The following is an 18,685-nucleotide window of genomic DNA, read 5'->3' on the forward strand; positions in this document are numbered from 1 at the left end:
AATGAAAAGTTTCAGCGAACAGCGACTTTTATTTATTTTTTTCACTTCTGTTGCTGCTATTTTCTCAGGTTGATGATGCTGATTGTCAAATAAAAATTAAATATGCTGAATATATTTATTTCAAGTGCTCTCTTTAAAAATATGTAAAGAACAAAAATTAAAAACAAGGTTCTGCAGTGGGTAAACAAAATTATAGAAAAGGAATTACCACAATACCCGGAATATAAAATAAATTTTATTTTGGGAAATGTCTTACAGGTCGAATTCACTAAGGAAAGTTTCTAACTTTTAAGAAAATGAGTGTTCAATATCCCAAGGTTAGAGCGCAACTCTATATTCCATATTGTAAAATTATATGGTCTGATCGCCCACGTGCTGGGGGATGCCACTTGTTCTGGGTGATTGTTAATCTGTTTCCAAGAGATTTATAGCTTGCCTTTTGTTCAATTAGATCAAACACAAAAACACACGATCAATTTTGGATTGGTTTTTGTTTTTTTTTTTTGTTTCTCAAGCTTAAAATTTCGACGAAGATTCCAATTCAAAATTTTCGATCTATTAAATCAGACATCTATTAATAGTCTGGCCTAATGGAGCGTGACCGAAAATAGCAACTCTCAAGAGGTTGAAGCTACAACACAAGTTGACTTGTCCATCACCATGATGATGATGATGATGATAATGATGATGATGGTTATGATGGTTTCAACACTTTCAACGCGATCTCTTGGCCTTAAGCATTGATTGAGAGTGGCTAAAAATATGAATGCGAAGAATAAGAAGAGGTGACTCTCTACTTCCGCTTGCAATTACCAAAATTGAGACAAAATCTAGAGCCATATTTATCTGATCATCTAAATTCAATGTATTCAACGTAAACTGATACAAATAATCACAACAATCAAGCTTCGATATTGAAGACTCGATTCAAGATCCAAGATCCAATCGAGCTGCCAAAGAGCCCTCGACTATTGTTCCATCTAAATGATAATGATGAAGATGATGATGATTGTCATAATGATGAAGATGCTTTGTTGACTTTCGTTTTGTCTTTTGGCAGCGCTAATCATTTTTTTTATGTTTAGAGTTCAATTGAGGCTTGAGATACATTTGATTTCTGTTCGGACAATGGCAACTAGACAATTTGAATCACTAAGCTGGACCCATCAATGAAGAAGCAGCCGATGCGATGCGGTAGTCATCGCTAACCGGTTTCCGACTTTTTTTCTATTTGGCGAGCGTGTCAAAGTGAATGGCCAACTCCACCAACTCTTGGCTGCCCGAGAACTTTTTTGTGTATAAATAGTCAGTGTGGGTCTGGTTTTGAAACAGAATCAAATTTGGATTAATCTCATAGACATCTATCAAGTCTTTGGAACAACTAAGAAAAATGGTTAGTTAGTTGACTCCTATTCCACTCCACATTATTTTACAACACAGGACTAACTGATTCTCTAATCCTTTGCAGAAATTCTTTGTTATTGCCTTTGCTGTAATCGCAGCTGCTTCAGCCGCTTCTATTGCCACGGATTACCTTCCCCCAGTGGACAACAACTTGGAAGCTGCTTCCGAAGAATTTGCCGTTGAGACTCCTTTGGCTGATGATGGATACCGATACAAGACCGTGCGTCGTCTTAAGCTGCGCCATCGTCGTGATGTAAGCGAGCTGCCCTCCGCCGAATACCTGCCCCCAGTTGAAGCTGCTTCCGAGGAGGTTGCAGTGGAGACCCCTTTGGCTGATGATGGTTACCGTTACAAGACTGTCCGTCGTGTGATCCGTCGTCGTCGTGATGTTAACGAGCTGCCCTCTGCCGAATACCTGCCCCCAGTTGAAGCTGCTTCCGAGGAGGTTGCCGTTGAGACCCCTTTGGCTGATGATGGTTACCGTTACAAGACTGTCCGTCGTGTGATCCGTCGTCGTCGTGATGTTAACGAGCTGCCATCTGCCGAATACCTGCCCCCAGTTGAAGCTGCTTCCGAGGAGGTTGCCGTTGAGACCCCTTTGGCTGATGATGGCTACCGTTACAAGACTGTCCGTCGTGTGATCCGTCGTCGTCGTGATGTTAACGAGCTGCCCTCCGCCGAATACCTGCCCCCAGTTGAAGCTGCTTCCGAGGAGGTTGCCGTTGAGACCCCTTTGGCTGATGATGGTTACCGTTACAAGACTGTCCGTCGTGTGATCCGTCGTCGTCGTGATGTTAACGAGCTGCCCTCCGCCGAATACCTGCCCCCAGTTGAAGCTGCTTCCGAGGAGGTTGCCGTTGAGACCCCTTTGGCTGATGATGGTTACCGTTACAAGACTGTCCGTCGTGTGATCCGTCGTCGTCGTGATGTTAACGAGCTGCCCTCCGCCGAATACCTGCCCCCAGTTGAAGCTGCTTCCGAGGAGGTTGCCGTTGAGACCCCTTTGGCTGATGATGGTTACCGTTACAAGACTGTCCGTCGTGTGATCCGTCGTCGTCGTGATGTTAACGAGCTGCCCTCCGCCGAATACCTGCCCCCAGTTGAAGCTGCTTCCGAGGAGGTTGCCGTTGAGACCCCTTTGGCTGATGATGGTTACCGTTACAAGACTGTCCGTCGTGTGATCCGTCGTCGTCGTGATGTTAACGAGCTGCCCTCCGCCGAATACCTGCCCCCAGTTGAAGCTGCTTCCGAGGAGGTTGCCGTTGAGACCCCTTTGGCTGATGATGGTTACCGTTACAAGACTGTCCGTCGTGTGATCCGTCGTCGTCGTGATGTTAGCGAGTTGCCCTCTGCCGAATACCTGCCTCCAGTTGAGGCTGCCTCTGCCGTTTCACCAATCATCGATGTGCCTGCTGAGCAGACCGTGTTGGCTGATGATGGCTACCGCTACAAGACCGTCCGTCGTCTTAAGCTTCGCCGCCATTAAAGTCTCTGGCCAAACACTCGCCTATCGCAGCATTCAAGATTCCTACTGAGAAGATGAACAGTTGCCTAGAAGAGAAGTGTCAGAATATGTATTAGTCAATCTGAAACGTTTATGAATAACTCCGAGTACAAACAACGAATAAACAATAAAAGAAAAATGTTAAAAAACAAACCTCCCTCCTCTTGCCCAACTGCATCATATCTAATCTCTTACCAGCAACCGATAAGATAAGAGCACCCGTCCGCTGCTGTTGCCCAGGTGAAATCACGCACTGGTTTTTAGTTCCATTTTGCAGTTGGCGACGTGCGCGTAAGACAAACTTCTCATCTCAACGAAAACTTAACGAAAACGACGGAAATGAAGTTGGCTAAGAAGTGTTCCACATACTTGGTGATATGCCTGGGTAACGTTGGCCTTAAGATTATAAGCTGTGTAGGAGAGGAAGCAAGTGTGTGTGTGTGTGTCTAACAAAAGTTTTTTGAGTACCATTTAAGAGAAGGTTTGATATTCAGACACATATATTTTTTTTTCATGTGCTGTGTGTATTTGAGTGTGGGAAATGCAGATCCCTCGATGAATCACTAGAAAGATATCATCCTTTTTTTTACAGTGTTTTTTCTCAGTGCATACATGGGTTAAAAATATGGGTACAACATATTAGGACTCATACCTGTGAGTAACCGTGAGTTAAGCATGGTTAATGTGTCACCGAAACAACAAATTCTACAAAAATTCCAGCTTATCAGCGCTTTTACAATTATTCACTGATAAGAGAAAAAGTTTACTCATCGTCGGTGGCCTTCTTTTTTCTGTTTACTTTCTGTTTAGGGCGTGGTGAATCAGATCTCGTTACCATTAACTTCTACTGCAATCTGCTGCGTTTCATTTTTTATTTATTTCAAAATAAATTTCTACGGCAAAACGAAAATAGCAAAACTATTTTCTTTTATTGATTGCAATTTTTATATACTAATAGCGGAAGCTCAGGCATAAACTGATAATTATTTTATATGATAAATTATTCACATGTAACTGGAAAAATAGAGAATTCATTGCTTTAAATGATTTTTGTACACATGTATTATGTACATATGCATATGTATGAATGTAACCTGCGACAAATTAGTTGCAAGCCATTCTACTTGATCGAAGCGAAGTATTCATACTCTATACACCCATAGCGATTTTTTCCCCTAACAAATAGACCGTAATTATAAAACGGTATACTATTAATATAATTTTTCATGAGGAAATATCTTTAGTTTTTAACGTCTTCTTAGCAATGTGACAAAAAAAGGTGTTGTTTGCCAAGATATGGCGTTAGAATAATTTCATATATTTCTTTAAGTCGATCGAGCCTAGAAAAGTAAACAAATAAAAGATGAAGTGTATAATTCAAAACATTAAGTTTACCATCAACACGAATATACCATAAGTCCGCGGTATGCAAAAAGAAGAGAAACTAGTATCTATCAAATAATAAAAAAAACAGACACAAACAAAAATTAATTAAAAATAAATTTGGTTTTTGCTTGAATAATTTTACGAGAAATCAAAACTGACATCCGCAATGGAACAATAGCAGAATATGCCAAAATACTAGTTACCCCTCCCGATACCCTCCTTAGCATCCAACATCAGTCTAACTTGGATGGGGGTCCGGCTGACCAAGCTGTCCCCCCACCCTCCACCCTCCACCATTGATCACCGCACCATTCACTTATCATTCACTAGTTATTCAACGAACTTGGCGCGCGCGAGCGCTTAATTTTTTCTCGGTCTTTTCTTGTATACATATATTTTTGTGTGTGTGTGGCTTTGTTGTTAAATATTTTCTCAATAATTAATTGTTAATATTTTAACAGCTCTTCAGGCAAATAGCAAGAATGTCTGTTTGATGAATGGTGAACATGAGTTTCGCCAAGTTCCGTTCCGTTCCATTCTGGCGAATAAACTTTTGGATGGTTTTTTCTCGTCATTTGATGGATAGTTCAAAGTCAAGATTGACGTTCTTCAAATATTATAGTTATTTGCAATTTGAACAATTTGTTAGCAGCTAATTTTATTCTTTGTTTTGTTTTTTTTTTTTCTTTTTTGTTGAATTTCTTTTCTTAATTTGTGTTTTTTTCTTGCTTTGCTTTATTTACTCTTCTTGACAGTTCTTATGGCCTGTTTGATGCAGGAAACGGAGGCCACGCGACGCGTTAATCGCGGACGACGAACACTAACCCGCAGATATTTCAGTAAGTCAAGGCGAAAGTCACATCAAAGATGAAACAACTAATCAGTAATACTTAATGCACACTAATTCGAACCCTTTCGTTTTTCTTTTCAGGTGGCTTGGCCATACCCGGATGGGCCCTAATCGTTTGTGTGGCCATTGCCGAGTTGCTGGTCGGTGGCGCCCTCTACTTTGTTATGTATAAGGTGATTTTGGCCAAGGAGCCCGATGAAGCTACCACCTATACGCCGGCTCAGACCCATGAGACGGCCGCCAGTCCAACCCCAACACATGCGACAACCGTTGCCTAAACAAAAGACGGAAGCCGATTGTATTTTTCAGCTTAGTTTGTTTTTTATAGGCCATCTAATCAACTAATTATAGCCCTTAGATTTTTATACTTCATGTAAAAACTTTAGACGTTTTACTGTGTTTCTATTGACATCGAATAGTGTTTTTTCTTATCGTCATCATTTTAGTTTTTTTTTTCTTGTCATTTTGCTTTTTGTTTGGTTGCTAATAAAAACTAAATTGATTAGCTAACTAAGTTGACATAGTTCAGTATGTTTAGCTCTTAGCATTTTATTGCACCGGCTATGTGGCTACGTCCACTCTGACTCCATTTCAGTGATCCAGTTTGTCTTCTAATCTTGGACTATTTAAATCTATATTGACTGTGGAAACTGGTCTAGAGTCTAGGCCAAGAAAATCAACCGACTTGTTTCCATGTGGCATATGCTCAGGCGAAGTCTATCCATCGATTGTTCGAAGTACGACTGAAGCATACTTTTCAGCGGCAAATGGCGTTTAAAATTCCCATTGCATGCTAATTGGGGTCATTTTAAGCTTTTCGAACACTATCCTATTGGGAATGTATTCTATCTCGTCACTCTGAATCACCTGATCAAGCGAATCACCTAAAGATTTATTGAACAAATGTTTGGAGAGATGAAGAAAGGTTCCAACCATATGATAGTCTTCAAATAGGCTTGTGCCTCTGATTTGTTTGCATATCATTCATGGAACTAATTTCAGTGGACTAAGCTGATTACGATACGAATTCTATATATATATATATATATCAATTCTCAGCAATTGATCCACATTGAACCGTTTTTTGTTTGTGCTTATCACATTGTTCAAATCGAACTTGACTCTTTACATTGGATTCAACAGCGTTTAACTAATTGTTTAGGAAAATATCATACAAAATTAAATAGCAGTCAGCAGATAAACACGGACAGGAGATAGAAGGAGATGAAGGAAAAGGAAGGAAAGAAAGAAGGTCTATATAGAGTCCGGCCACTGGGGCGTATGATTGATATTTATTTTTTCAACAAACACAGGTGCACCTGTGTGTTAAAATTGAAATTCTCATGGCAAAGGCAACAATAAAAAACATGAAGAGAAAAAGTAAACCGAAAACCGACATAAGAAAATGTGTGAAGTTTGTGCAAAAACCGCAAATGTTGCCAGGCACGCGTTTAGCAAAAACGGAAGCAGATAGACACAGAAAAAGCAAGGAGTGGGACTGAGAAAAGAACCCAAAAGAAAAGGCGAACAAAGGGAGTGAAAGGGAGATAGAGAGAGCAAAGAAGTAGGTGAAGAGGTGAGGAATTTCGATGCTGTTGCTGGTAAAATTTGCATCCGCAATCACTTTAAATGTTTCCGTTTGAATACGCAAATAAATCGAAAAGGATTTTCAATGAATGCTTATGAGTATAAAGTGGTGGATAAAAGCGGGGTTGCGGGAAGAAAATCCTTGTTAATGTTTGTTGTTTACAACAAACATACATGTCTAAGTCCCCGACAAACGAGACAGAAGACACGCATAAAGAATGAGACAGAGAGAGTAAGAGAAATAACTTTTTTTTTTTCTTAGAGAAATCTGTCAGCAGACAAGATTCGACCTCTTCTTCGCTTGGCCAACTTGTGGCCAGTGGATGGCTATGCAAAATAAATATATGTATGTATCTATGTATATGCTTCCATCAACGTTGAGCTATAAATAAATATGAGCTGCTGCTGCTGTATGACATGGCAACAACGTTGACGATATGTTGATAAACTCTAACATCAGTCCCAGTCTCTCCCTTTCTAACCACTCCAACGCCCCTTCTCACTCGCATACAAACAACAAAGTTGGGCAAACTTATGCCAAGTGTGAAATATTCTATATACCTATTAGTTACCCAAACGAGTTGGACGAAAAAGCTTGCGAGAATCCTTTACTCTTTTACCCACTATAGCCAGATGGATGGAAAAGCCTTTCTAATGCAACAACAACTTGAATGTATGTACACTCTTTCCCAAAAGTCTGCCAACTCTCAGACAATTGAAACAACTACGGAAATCAACGGGCGAGAGGATCATGTAAAAGAGTGTGGAAGATCTTTTAGCAGTCGACTTTTGTAAGCGACTGTAGATGGACTGGCCCCGGTTCGTATGTATATGAGGAAAAGAACCAAGTCTTTTATGTGGCTTTGTTATGCCAACCAAAAGTATCCTACAGCTGGCTGGCTGACTGGCTGACTGGTTGGCTGTGTGCCTGCCTTGACTGGCTTTGCTGGCATTTTGTATCGCTGGTTTTTGGCTTTGGCTTTGCCGTTGGCTTTGGCTCCGTTGCACAAAATTTCTAACCCGAAATTGGACGAGCTGCATGTGTGGTGGCATCGGTGGGATCGGTGGTGGCGGTGTTCCCGTTGCGGGTGGTTGCGCCTAAACGATTTGCTTTTTGTCTGTTTTGTGTCAATTTGAAATCCGCTTTGGTTATGCGGCGGCAGCAGGAAACTCCTATCTTCTCAAACTTCGACCCGACCGCCCTTCCATTCCTTCAATTGCTGGCATTTACAGCTACTTGGCTGCTGCGCTTCACTCTCAAGCTTTTCGGTTCAAGTGCCGCTTGGGGATTTTTCAATTGCGTTTATATATACTACAATTCGATTTGTTAGCGGGAAGAGGCATTGCATTTCCAGCCATGCGGCCGCCGCAAGTGACATCTCTCAAGGCACTCGGTATAACCAGCATCAGAACTAGAATCACTAGAAGTATGTGACTGGCAATAAACAGAGTTTGCTATCTAGCAAAACATCTTCATAAAAACATACATACATATACTTATATTTATATGTAAAGTGACTTTAGAAAGTGGAGCCAAAGCAGCGACAGAAAATGGCTTAGCCGAATCTTTGGCTTAGTGGCTAAAGATCTAGAGCATAATTTGAGATTGCTAATTCAACTTTAGGAAAATTAAAACCATTAATTGTATTGTTTCCGTTGTTGTGTGCCAAGTTGGCTATAAATAATCGATTGATAGTAATTCTGTAAATTTGTTTTTAATCTTTGGTCTTTTATATATATTTCAATATATTTCGGCTAACAATTTGAAGCAGTTAAGTAAAACGACCTTTGGCGTACTTATTTAAATGAATCTAAATTTGATCAATTAACGGGGCTCAACCAGTTTAATCCCCCAACCCGAATGGCTACGCCACTGAAGCGAGTATCAAACATTTGTGCGGAACGTTTGGATGGCTTTTGGCATAGATGTGCGATTCACCGCACTTTTTATTGTTGCCCCATTAATTTCGCACTAAACTACTAAAAAACAGCTAAACGATTCTCTGTGTGGAGATGGGGATGTGAATAAGAGGCCTGTGCGGTTTCAGTTGGGTTGTGTCATCAATGAGAGGAATAGTGCGGATCCGATCAGATTAGATCAGCTGCTGATCCACTTCGACTTGTGTACATATACATATAGCTTAAAAGTTTGTCTTTTAATTTGTTGTTTGGTTTGCTGCTGTTGTTGCTTTTTTATGAACATTTGATGTTGACAGCGTGCTAATTATTTGTGCTGGCAACGTGATAGATGTTGTTAGGCTATTTTTGTTTATGTTTATCCAAAATCATATCAATTGACTGACAACACAAACTGGCAATTTAAACTGAACTGGCCTATCAGCCTAAATTTGCCACTTTTATGCGGGAGCTAAGTGGGTTAAGCTTTTGCCCAATTGCCCAATTTGGAATGCAGCTTGAACTTTAACTTTGTTTATGCAAATCGCCTGGTTCAATAAATTTATAACGAATTACCAATGAATTGAGCAAACAAACACACACAGACAACTGATTCGATGGACCGAGAATAACCACAAAGAAGCGGCTATCCATTTGATGGAAGGTGGAGACCGGGCTATCCATTTGATGGAAGGTGGAGACCGGGCAGAAGACGAGAAAGAGTGGAAAAGGGACGGGGGAAAGGGCCAGAGACAATTTCGAAATTGAAATTGCAATGCAACTGAAACAAAACAATTTAAATAAAATAGAAAACCACAACAACGAATCGCCGTGGCCTAGGGTCGCAGTGGTGGTACGGGGGGTGCGGATAAAAGCAGTGAATTATTTAGCAACAGAAAAGGCAAATTAAATCAAATAGTTATATCATGCGAATAAATCGCCATGGATATCGCACATACGCCCCGTTGACCGCTGTTGCCACGGACTAGTGCTATAGACTGCGGCAACGGCTACGGCTACGGCTACTTACGCTGTACACTCAATGTTCGGGGCATCAGTACGAGCACTGAGCTCAGCGGTAGCAGATCGTGAATCGTTGTACACAAGCAACAGTTACAGTCCCCGACACAGACCCAGATCCTGGGTTCCTAACAATTTAGGGCGCGTGCATTGTGTATTACAGAGAATAAGAGACAGAGAGATAAAGCAAGAGAAGGAGAAGGAGAGCAGGAGGAGACTTCCTGTCTGGGCCACTTAGCATTCTAATTCCCCAAACGCATTCGAACACGTGCTGCAACGTCTGTGGCAAGGATTTGTAGTGGGACCGGCTCCAACTTCATTGGCAACTTCGTCGACTCCTCCAATCAGCAGGCAACAGCAGTAACTCCGCTAACGGCTTCTTTTTTCGCTCGTTTTTTGTTTCGGCATTGTTGGTGTCCTTTGGTGCTCCTTTCTATTTTTTGTTTTTTTTTTGTTTTTTTGTTTCCATCATGCATTCGCCAACTGCCAAAGTGTCGGGCTATATAGTCCTGATGATTGTGCAAATAATTTTCCTGATTCTATTCTGGCTGTTCGTGCGTTACGAGAAGGCTGTTTTGCCCCAGGCAATCGGTGCTGAAGACGCTGGATCAGCAAACGAACACGTTTCAAAATATCCGCGTGAGTAGCAAAGGATTTTCCTAGCATCTTCATCTGCTCACCCACCATCCCAAGTCAAATTTCATGCATTTCTTTTCTTTCATCGACAACTCCCACTTCGAATTTGCTTGAATATACATATAGGTATGTATGTGCCCAATAACATTTTAAGATATGGGGAAATTGACCGCAAAAGTGTCAAAAATATTAATTAACAAGTTTAGTCTCTATTCACTTTTGTTCGGCCTGGTGACAGAGTCAATCTGCGGCGTAATCTGCTTCACAGCATGACTAAGATAGCTCAAGAGTCAACCCTGTGTGGTCACTCTATTTTTATAACAATTTATTTCGGCTTAATTAGCCACGTTGGGCTAATGAAGTGGGACAAGTCAGCAGCTAGCCGCATTCCCCCATTCCATGTGACTCGGACTTTGGTTTCATTCTTTTGATGTAGTTGTCACTCACCTCATAGACTTACATTTGACACATTTATGATGAGTCGGAGGTAACCAGAGAAAACTGATAAGCTGTCTCCATAACAAATATTTGCAGTTGGAGGGTAAGACAGCTGGATGACAAAAGCTTGATAAATATGACACAAAAAAAAAAAAAACAAAAAAACCAACTCAAAACTAAAAAACAGCATCGACTTAAAAGTATTCTTATGTTTTGATAGCAAAAAAGATCAGATCAATATGAACCGATTTATATCATATCAGAACGCTAGATTTGGTCTACTCTATTAAGTCCACTTAATATTGTTAAAGAACTATTCGGGTACCTTTTTAGAGCGATTACCATAGAGCTAAAAATTTAAGTCCTTTATGGACTTAATTTCATTCACAATCCAATAATCAGAAAAAATAAAAGATAGAAGCTTATAAAAAAAGAAATTGTCGCTTGGACATCTGGGATCTGCTTTGATCTGCTAATTATTCTCATAAATAATTAGGGTCGAAATTTATTAACAAAAGTAATTCAATTAAACTCTTTAAGTCAAGAGAATAAAGTAAGGGAAAGTTAAATACCTTAAGAAAAAATGAAACAACTTTGCCACAGACTTTAGCTTTTGCTATTGAGCAAGTTTTCTATGGTATTTTGGTATTTGGGCCACAAGTTGTATTTGCTTGCCAAGTGTTGGCGGGTCATAAATAAGTTAATAAAGTAATATTTTGCTTGGTCTACAACAGGGCACACCAAGGAGCAGCTCGAAGTCCCGTGGCAGCAATTCCATTAATTACTTTTGCGACTCTCTAACTATGAACAAGTGGGTTTTATGCTTGTGTGTTTGTGTGTGTGTCCGAACAATAGGACACACACACTCTTTACATAGATACCCACCAATACAGAGACATAAATAGATGAATAATTAAAGTCATTAATTTCAATTTATGCAAATGCGTCTGTAAACAACTTGTTGCAATTCATAATAAATAAATTAAAGCGTATTTCACACTAATTGCACCCGCGCGTACACACAGATACACACACACACACATACTCATTCTCTCGCACACACACTCACACACATGTTTATAGATATATATCTTGGGTGCCCAATAGTGACATCAATCTCAATGCAATTGACTTTTGGCAGCAGACAATTGGGCATCTAATTGGTAGCGACTTGACTCAATTAATCGTCCTCCTTTCTCTCTCTAATTTTTGATCTTTCCTTTTTTTCCTTTGTTGTTGCAGAGTTCCAAGATATTCAGGTGATGATCTTCATTGGCTTCGGATTTCTGATGACTTTCCTGCGCAAATATGGATACAGTGCCACAGGATATACATTGTTTATGGCCGCTTTGGTGGTGCAATGGTCAATTCTGATGAAGGGATTCCTTCACATGGAGTCGGGCAAAATTAGGTAATCTAATTGTGCAGGTACCTACAGAAAATCAATTAATTGATTGCACTCCCGCCGACTTTACGTACGGACACTCACTGTTTCTTTGGGCTGGTTTCCTCGCTCTCTTTCCCTTTCTTTTTGTCTTTCTTGGAAAACAAATAAGTTCAAGAAAAATTAAGAGAAAACAAAAAACTGAAAATTTATCCTGAAGGTGAAATGAATTCAAAGCAATTACTTTAAATGAACAAGACAAACTTGGCAATCGGTACAGAGGGGTGGAGGGGGGATGGACAGTGATGAGGGGATTGGGTGGTGGTAGGTGGTTGGTGTGGCCAACAGTACTTATGCTAAGTGAAATGGGCAACAAAGTCAAATAGCAAACAAAAGCTGTTTGAAAAAAGAATGATAAACGAGGCTTTCCCAAAAAGTTACCCAATTCTCATTTTATTAACATGACAGAAAAGGTATAAAATAACATCATTATATGAAAATATTAAGAAATATGTAAGTATATGTGTATGAGGATTGTGGTAGTCCATATACTGGAATCTATTATGGCTAAAGCTTTATAAACTTCTGCAGTTAACCTCGCAGAAAGGAAAATGTATGCATTATATTTCACTTCATTTCATTTGGCGGCCATTTCAGATGGTGGCCATTTTTTATGCACGTCACACAGCAGAACACCAGATAGGGCGACCCTGTCTGACAGGACTTAATGGGCATCCTTATCTTCTATCTCTTCGACTTGTCACTCTTATCACACTCTCTTCTCGCCTCAGCTTGTCTTTGGAGAACATCATCGATGCGGATATTGCCGCCGCTGTGCCCTTAATTAGTATGGGAGCACTGCTGGGAAGGACCACGCCAATTCAATTGCTTTGCATGTCCATCTTCGAGGTGGCACTGTTTGCCGCCAACGAGTATTTGGCCCTGAATGTCTTGAGTGTAAGTAGTGAGTGAAATCCTTAAGTGATCAGTTAGTGAATTCTACTCATAGATCTGTGACTGTGGCGGCTCTATAACGGTGCATGCCTTTGGTGCCTATTTCGGTCTCGCTGTGGCCCTAATGCTGCGTCCAGCAAGCGATCAGAACGAGGCCGGAAAGCATGAAGGAGCCAACTATTTGTCGGATATTAGTGCAATGATCGGCACTACTTTCCTGTGGGTCTATTGGCCCAGCTTTAACTCGGTTCTGGCTGATGGAGCTGGCGGGGAACGAGCCATTTTGAACACGTTTCTATCATTAGCCGCGGCAACAGGTGAGTCACGTTTTCTGAAGCGGCCCAATTATATGAATCAAGTGGCGGGGCCAACCACTTTGCTCCACCTCCACCACCTCTCAGCCACGTTAATTATAATGTTGAAATTGAAAAGGCTCTCGGCTGATCCAAATCCTGAAATCTTTATGCATGCAACTCACAAACTAATTAAATGTCAAATAGTTTCGTTAACACATTTGAAAATTTATTTTGAGCACGTAGCGAACATAAAAAGTGGAGGTGGGGGGAGGTAAAATAGGAGGTCAGACTGGCCATAGCCTTTTCTAGCTAGCTTGTTGTTTCTCCACATACACAAATAAATATATATACATACATATATATTTTTATACAAATATGGAATGGGAGAGAGTAGACGGAAAAAATAGCCAAGTAAAGTTTCCTTGCCTGCCTGGGTTAATGTAAATAACAAAACACAAATTAAATGTATACAAAGGACCTAACAGGGCCATACCCAGCAGCAGCAGCGGTGGTGGCGGTAGCGGCAGCGGCAGCAGCTGAGATAAGCCAAGTCCTGGGTCTTGTTCGGCTCTTGGCGTCACTTGGCTGCCCGGCTGGCCGGCCTGGCTAGCTGTGGCCAGCTACCCATGGTCATGGCATGGTTATTAAAGCCCTTCACAGTTTCGGCCGACCGACTGTCCGACAACCCAACCGACCGACCGACCGACCAACAGAGGTAACACCTAAACACTGAGCAGGCACACAAACATCACCATATAGTAACATCCCGGCACATGAGCTATCCAGACCCTACACAGACACATGCCACACTTTGAATACCCTACGCCCTCATTTCGGTATTTTGCTCTTTCTTGCTCTACCTCGGCTAACTGGAGACGATTTCCAATGGCCAATTTAAGTCTGCATATGGCAAAAAGCGATCGATTGATCGATGCAAAAGATGGAATTGGTAACACATTCTGTTTTGCCCGAGTGTATGATTAGTTGCAATTGTCCTCTCAGTAAGGGCATTTTATGCGGAAGGATGTGCGATTAGTTGAGTCAACGTGCGGCTGTCTGTAGTCCCCTCGACTTCTCGCTGCATCCTCCAATTTCGTTCAATCCTAGGACCATTCAGTGGCCAGTTACTTGGCTGATACTATATGTAGTATGTACATGTTCATGTAGTTGTTGTTGCCTTAATTAAACTAAAGCTTGGGGTTCAGTTCAATGCTGAAATTAGAGGCGGTATTTGGATGGGTGTGTGTGTGTCTGCTGTCTTCTGCATACGGGTGCAAAGGGGGGCAGAGGGGACATGCATGGCAGACGACGACGACGCCATTTGGTGTCCAAATGCGGCGCCAACAGCAAAAATACGCCCCAGTTGTTGTTTTCACACCATGAACGAGCCTGGGTCTGGGTCTGGGTCTGGGTCTGAGGTTCTGGGTCTGGGTCTGGGTCTCTGGTCAGTGTCGCCCTCATTGTCGGCCGACGATGTTAAGCACAATACACACATTTTATAGTCGCAAGTGACACCATTGGCGTTAATTTAAATTGTTTAATGTTCGAGCAACACCAACAGCAATAGCAACAGCAACTCGACTAGCCAAATCTCGTACGCTTTTGGGTTGGCTTTGGTTGAGCTAAAGTCCAGTCCAGTCTGATGCTGGTCTCTTCTTAACTCTGCTCTGCTCCTGCCTTCCTGGCCCTGGCCCTGGCTCTCTCTGTGGACTATAAAAAAGCTGTTTAATTGATTTTTAAGCCAGCATTTTGTGTTCTTCTTGTAATTTTGTGTGCGTTTGTGGGTGTGGATGCGTGTGTGTCGCCTGGACAATGTCAAAAGCTGTTTTGAAATTGCTGCGGTTTTTTGTGATTTGCTTCACTTATTTCTATTTGCCACTGGCCATGCCACAGAAGCCAACCAAAGCCAAAGCCAAAGCCGAAACCAGAAAACCCGTAGCCCGAACCTAAAGCCAAACCCGAAACGGATTTCAACTAATTTATGCAAATTATTATTACTGCAACATATGTTATGCCATTAAATGGAGGAGATTTTTAAGTATTTAGTGTTTATTTTTTGCTGAGATTTATGCTTTTTGTGTCCTGGTAATAAACTGAAGAGTCCTTGCCCCACGTTATGGCATGTATATTTAGTATTTACTAGTTTGTAGTATTTAGTTGTTCTGACTGAACATTTTTATTACTTTGCTGCTTTCTCCTCATTTTCCCCCTCTACATGTGGGTGTGTATTTGTGTATGTGTCTGTGTATGTGTTTGTGTATTTGTGTGTTTATGAGTTGCGGTTGTGGTTGCATGGCATCAGAGCGGACATGACATTTGAGTTTTAGAAAGGACAGTTGACAGCAACAAAAGAGAGTTATCCAACAAAAGTCAACTTTCTACTTTCTAATTTATAGTGCTAAATTTGAGCTACGGGCCACAAACGGTTGCTTAGTTTCAGTTGATAGTATCTAACTAAATGCAATATGTTGTCTATGTCAGTTTTTCTACCATTTAGTCTCAATTTGTGGAGAATCTCAAAAATCTGAAAAAGGAATTCTTTTTGTTGAGTGCAACTGAGAAGATAAAAGTAGTTGATAAATTCATATTTGTTGTTGCGAATCAGAAAGGGAATAAGCCAGGTCAGGTTTCAGGACGTCAGGACGTCAGGTTTCAAAACCTAAGCACTTTTTATATATGTAATTAGATTTAACTAACATTTATAGAACTAACTAACCATAACTAACTAACATAACTAACATTTTTCAACCCACAACCCAGAAAAATTATCTAATTATGAACGAAAATATATAAAATCTAAATTTGAGAAGTCTGAACTTGTGCTGAGCCTATTCAACAAATCATTCACACAATGAAACCAAATAGGAGCTATGTATACCACCTGCCCAGTGATTCAACTAGCTTTCCTTTCGACCACTTTAACCAGTCCACCTCACCCATCGGTAAAATTCAGTTTGGGGAAACTTATGAATGTAACCCCATGTTAGTTTGGAATTTTTAAAAGCATAACCAACTCTGGCTTTTGTTCGAATTTCTGTAATCATTTGCTATGGCTCCCCCCCAACATACCCCAGCCACCCACTAACTATATCCTTTACGTTTACCTTTTTGCAGTGACCACCTTCGTTGTATCCGCACTTGTCAGCCATGAGAATAAATTGGATATGGTGCACGTGCAGAACTCGACACTGGCCGGCGGCGTGGCCGTTGGCACCGTTTGCAACTTGCTTCTCGGCGCACACGGTGCTGTCTTAATTGGCATTATCGCCGGCACGGTTTCGGTGCTCGGCTATCGCTATTTAACCGTAAGTTGAACGAACCAAAAAATGCGGGGAAAAAACGCAGCGAGCCCTCGTAATCCATACATAGCATATACCTCAACCCACAGCAAATACGACTGCTACTACTATTCAAAATGCCTAGTCCAAAAGAAGGGTGGATGGGGTGGGAGGAGGAATGAGTGGGCCGGAGGAGATGGTAGTAGGAAGCTGTGTTTGACCATTGCCAGTTGCATTTAGCAGTCGTTGCCAGCCTCTTCCTCGTCCACTGCACTTTAATTAGTGGAGCCTAGGAAAAATGCGACGCTAATGAGTAAAGTTTGTTGCCCGCCGGGCATACTTCCATTTACAAGCAACAACAACGTACAACCTATGTGGGAATGACTACTAACTACATAAAATTCAGATATTGCCCAGTTCAGATCCATTTTTTTCGGCGGGGGGTCGGTGCAAGTGCAAGTGCAAGAGACTTGATTGCGGCTGAAAATGAGAGGAGAGCGAAAGACTAACTAGGCCGAAGGACTTTCTGCCTAATTTTTTCTCCAATTTATATCAAAAATTTGACATCATAATGAATCGGGCTTACTACACATTTTTCTGTTAGTCATTTGAATAGTAGTAACGCTAAGGGGCTACTTTTTATCTATCAATTCTTAACCGATTTGTTTGCATATTTGTTCAGCCCTGGCTAACCTCCAACTTGCGACTACATGACACCTGTGGCGTACACAATCTACATGGCCTACCGGCCCTAATTTCGGCCATTGCCTCGGCTATTTATGCCTCAATGGTCACTGTGGACGACTACCAATCGGAGCTGGAGGATATTTTCCCAGCCATGGTGGGGAACAATGGCACTGCCACCAAAATTATGGGCGTAAGTTTTAACCACAGTTGTCCAACCATGCTGCAGGAGCTAATCAGTTTTGTGACCACGTTTAGGGCTTGGGCAGGAATGCTAGTTCGCAGGCGGGCTACCAACTGTTTGGCATTGTTGTGACACTCCTGATAGCCATAGGTGGTGGCATATTGACAGGTAAGTGGAAGATATAATCAAGGCAATGCATCAAACAAATCACGCCTCCCTCTCACAGGTGCCGTTTTAAAGTACACAAACTTCCGTAATCTGCAAAAGGACGAACACCATCTGGATGAGCAATACTGGGAGGTGCCAGCATTGGAGAACAAAGAGGAATAGTTGAGTTTTGAGCCTGCCAGCCATCAAAATTTCCTCCATCATCACTAATATGTTGCTTAAATGTTTGCCAAAAAATCGAACGATCGAATATCTGTTATGCCATGTCTTAGTACTGTATGCTTAAAAGACATCATTTATTTTGTATTATTTTATTCAATTCCATAAATGGGATTGGTATGTTTTAGTCTAAAATGCCTTGCACAGTGGGTACGAATAAGCTCAGAAGTCCGCACATACATACACACATACATATACATATATATGTAGATGGTGTAAAGTAATTCTTGAACCCAGTTAGGCTAAAATCGTTGTGTCTGATCGAAGAGCGACATTCTGTTAACGTGGCCCACTGTGTTTGGGATATTTCTTTGCTTGCTGTCTTGGTACACTTTTTAAAAATTTCTTGTATACGTTTTTGTACAATGTTTTTTTTTTCTTCAATGTGTGTGAGTGTGATTGTGATTGTGATTGTGCGTGTGTGTTTGTGTGAGTGTGTATGTTGCTCAACTTTTGTTCGCCTCTTTTTGCAGTGAACTAGAAAAAATTGACGAGCTTCTATTGTAAGTCTCACTCGGCAGACAAAGGGACATTTCAAAAGTGCACCAGCATCTGCAATACGGGCAACAGCAACAGCAACACCAACAGCAACTTAAACTGCAACTGCAACAATAGAGCCATTGAGCAATCCTTTGTCCCTGTGCTTGCTTTGCCTTAATTTTTGTAGACATTTGTCGTATTTAATTAAAAACTTGAACAATTTACACATTTAATTAGCGTAGAGAGCACAACAAAAACAGCAACAAAACAAAAAGTATTAGCAATAAAAATATTTTAAATGTGACATTGCCTTACTC

General features: G+C 41.1%; 3 protein-coding genes across 3 annotated transcripts; all 3 read left to right on the plus strand.

Moving 5' to 3' along the window:
• Window positions 1-296: 296 nt before the first annotated feature.
• Window positions 297-3,061, plus strand: LOC6638990. Its single transcript, XM_002062499.3, has 2 exons — window positions 297-317; window positions 1,469-3,061. Exons 1-2 carry the CDS (start codon window positions 297-299, stop codon window positions 2,888-2,890), a joined length of 1,443 nt encoding a protein of 480 aa, XP_002062535.2. The 3' UTR covers window positions 2,891-3,061.
• A 127-nt stretch (window positions 3,062-3,188) lies between these two features.
• LOC6638989 lies at window positions 3,189-5,663 on the plus strand. The gene is made up of 3 exons (XM_002062498.4): window positions 3,189-3,293; window positions 5,050-5,133; window positions 5,226-5,663. The coding sequence occupies exons 1-3, from the start codon at window positions 3,248-3,250 to the stop codon at window positions 5,420-5,422; spliced, it is 327 nt and encodes a 108-aa protein (XP_002062534.1). The 5' UTR covers window positions 3,189-3,247; the 3' UTR covers window positions 5,423-5,663.
• A 4,024-nt stretch (window positions 5,664-9,687) lies between these two features.
• LOC6638685 (ammonium transporter Rh type B-A) lies at window positions 9,688-18,265 on the plus strand. Its single transcript, XM_002062497.3, has 8 exons — window positions 9,688-10,286; window positions 11,964-12,132; window positions 12,897-13,062; window positions 13,115-13,376; window positions 16,470-16,660; window positions 17,316-17,510; window positions 17,576-17,669; window positions 17,728-18,265. The coding sequence occupies exons 1-8, from the start codon at window positions 10,118-10,120 to the stop codon at window positions 17,829-17,831; spliced, it is 1,350 nt and encodes a 449-aa protein (XP_002062533.1). The 5' UTR covers window positions 9,688-10,117; the 3' UTR covers window positions 17,832-18,265.
• Window positions 18,266-18,685: the final 420 nt, after the last annotated feature.

The sequence above is a fragment of the Drosophila willistoni genome (assembly GCF_018902025.1).
Source record: "Drosophila willistoni isolate 14030-0811.24 chromosome XR unlocalized genomic scaffold, UCI_dwil_1.1 Seg144, whole genome shotgun sequence".
Taxonomy (NCBI): Eukaryota; Metazoa; Arthropoda; class Insecta; order Diptera; family Drosophilidae; genus Drosophila; species Drosophila willistoni.

Excerpts from the sequence above, each read along its gene's own strand:
- LOC6638685 (XM_002062497.3), top strand. The coding sequence starts at position 10,118 with ATGCATTCGCCAACTGCCAAAGTGTCGGGCTATATAGTCCTGATGATT. Across the intron at positions 12,133-12,896 it reads ATGGAGTCGGGCAAAATTAG|CTTGTCTTTGGAGAACATCA; the intron begins GTAATCTAATTG and ends TTCTCGCCTCAG. Across the intron at positions 13,063-13,114 it reads TGGCCCTGAATGTCTTGAGT|ATCTGTGACTGTGGCGGCTC; the intron begins GTAAGTAGTGAG and ends TTCTACTCATAG.
- LOC6638989 (XM_002062498.4), top strand. The coding sequence starts at position 3,248 with ATGAAGTTGGCTAAGAAGTGTTCCACATACTTGGTGATATGCCTGG. Across the intron at positions 3,294-5,049 it reads ATACTTGGTGATATGCCTGG|TTCTTATGGCCTGTTTGATG; the intron begins GTAACGTTGGCC and ends TCTTCTTGACAG. Across the intron at positions 5,134-5,225 it reads ACTAACCCGCAGATATTTCA|GTGGCTTGGCCATACCCGGA; the intron begins GTAAGTCAAGGC and ends TTTTCTTTTCAG.
- LOC6638990 (XM_002062499.3), top strand. The coding sequence starts at position 297 with ATGAGTGTTCAATATCCCAAG. Across the intron at positions 318-1,468 it reads TGAGTGTTCAATATCCCAAG|AAATTCTTTGTTATTGCCTT; the intron begins GTTAGAGCGCAA and ends AATCCTTTGCAG.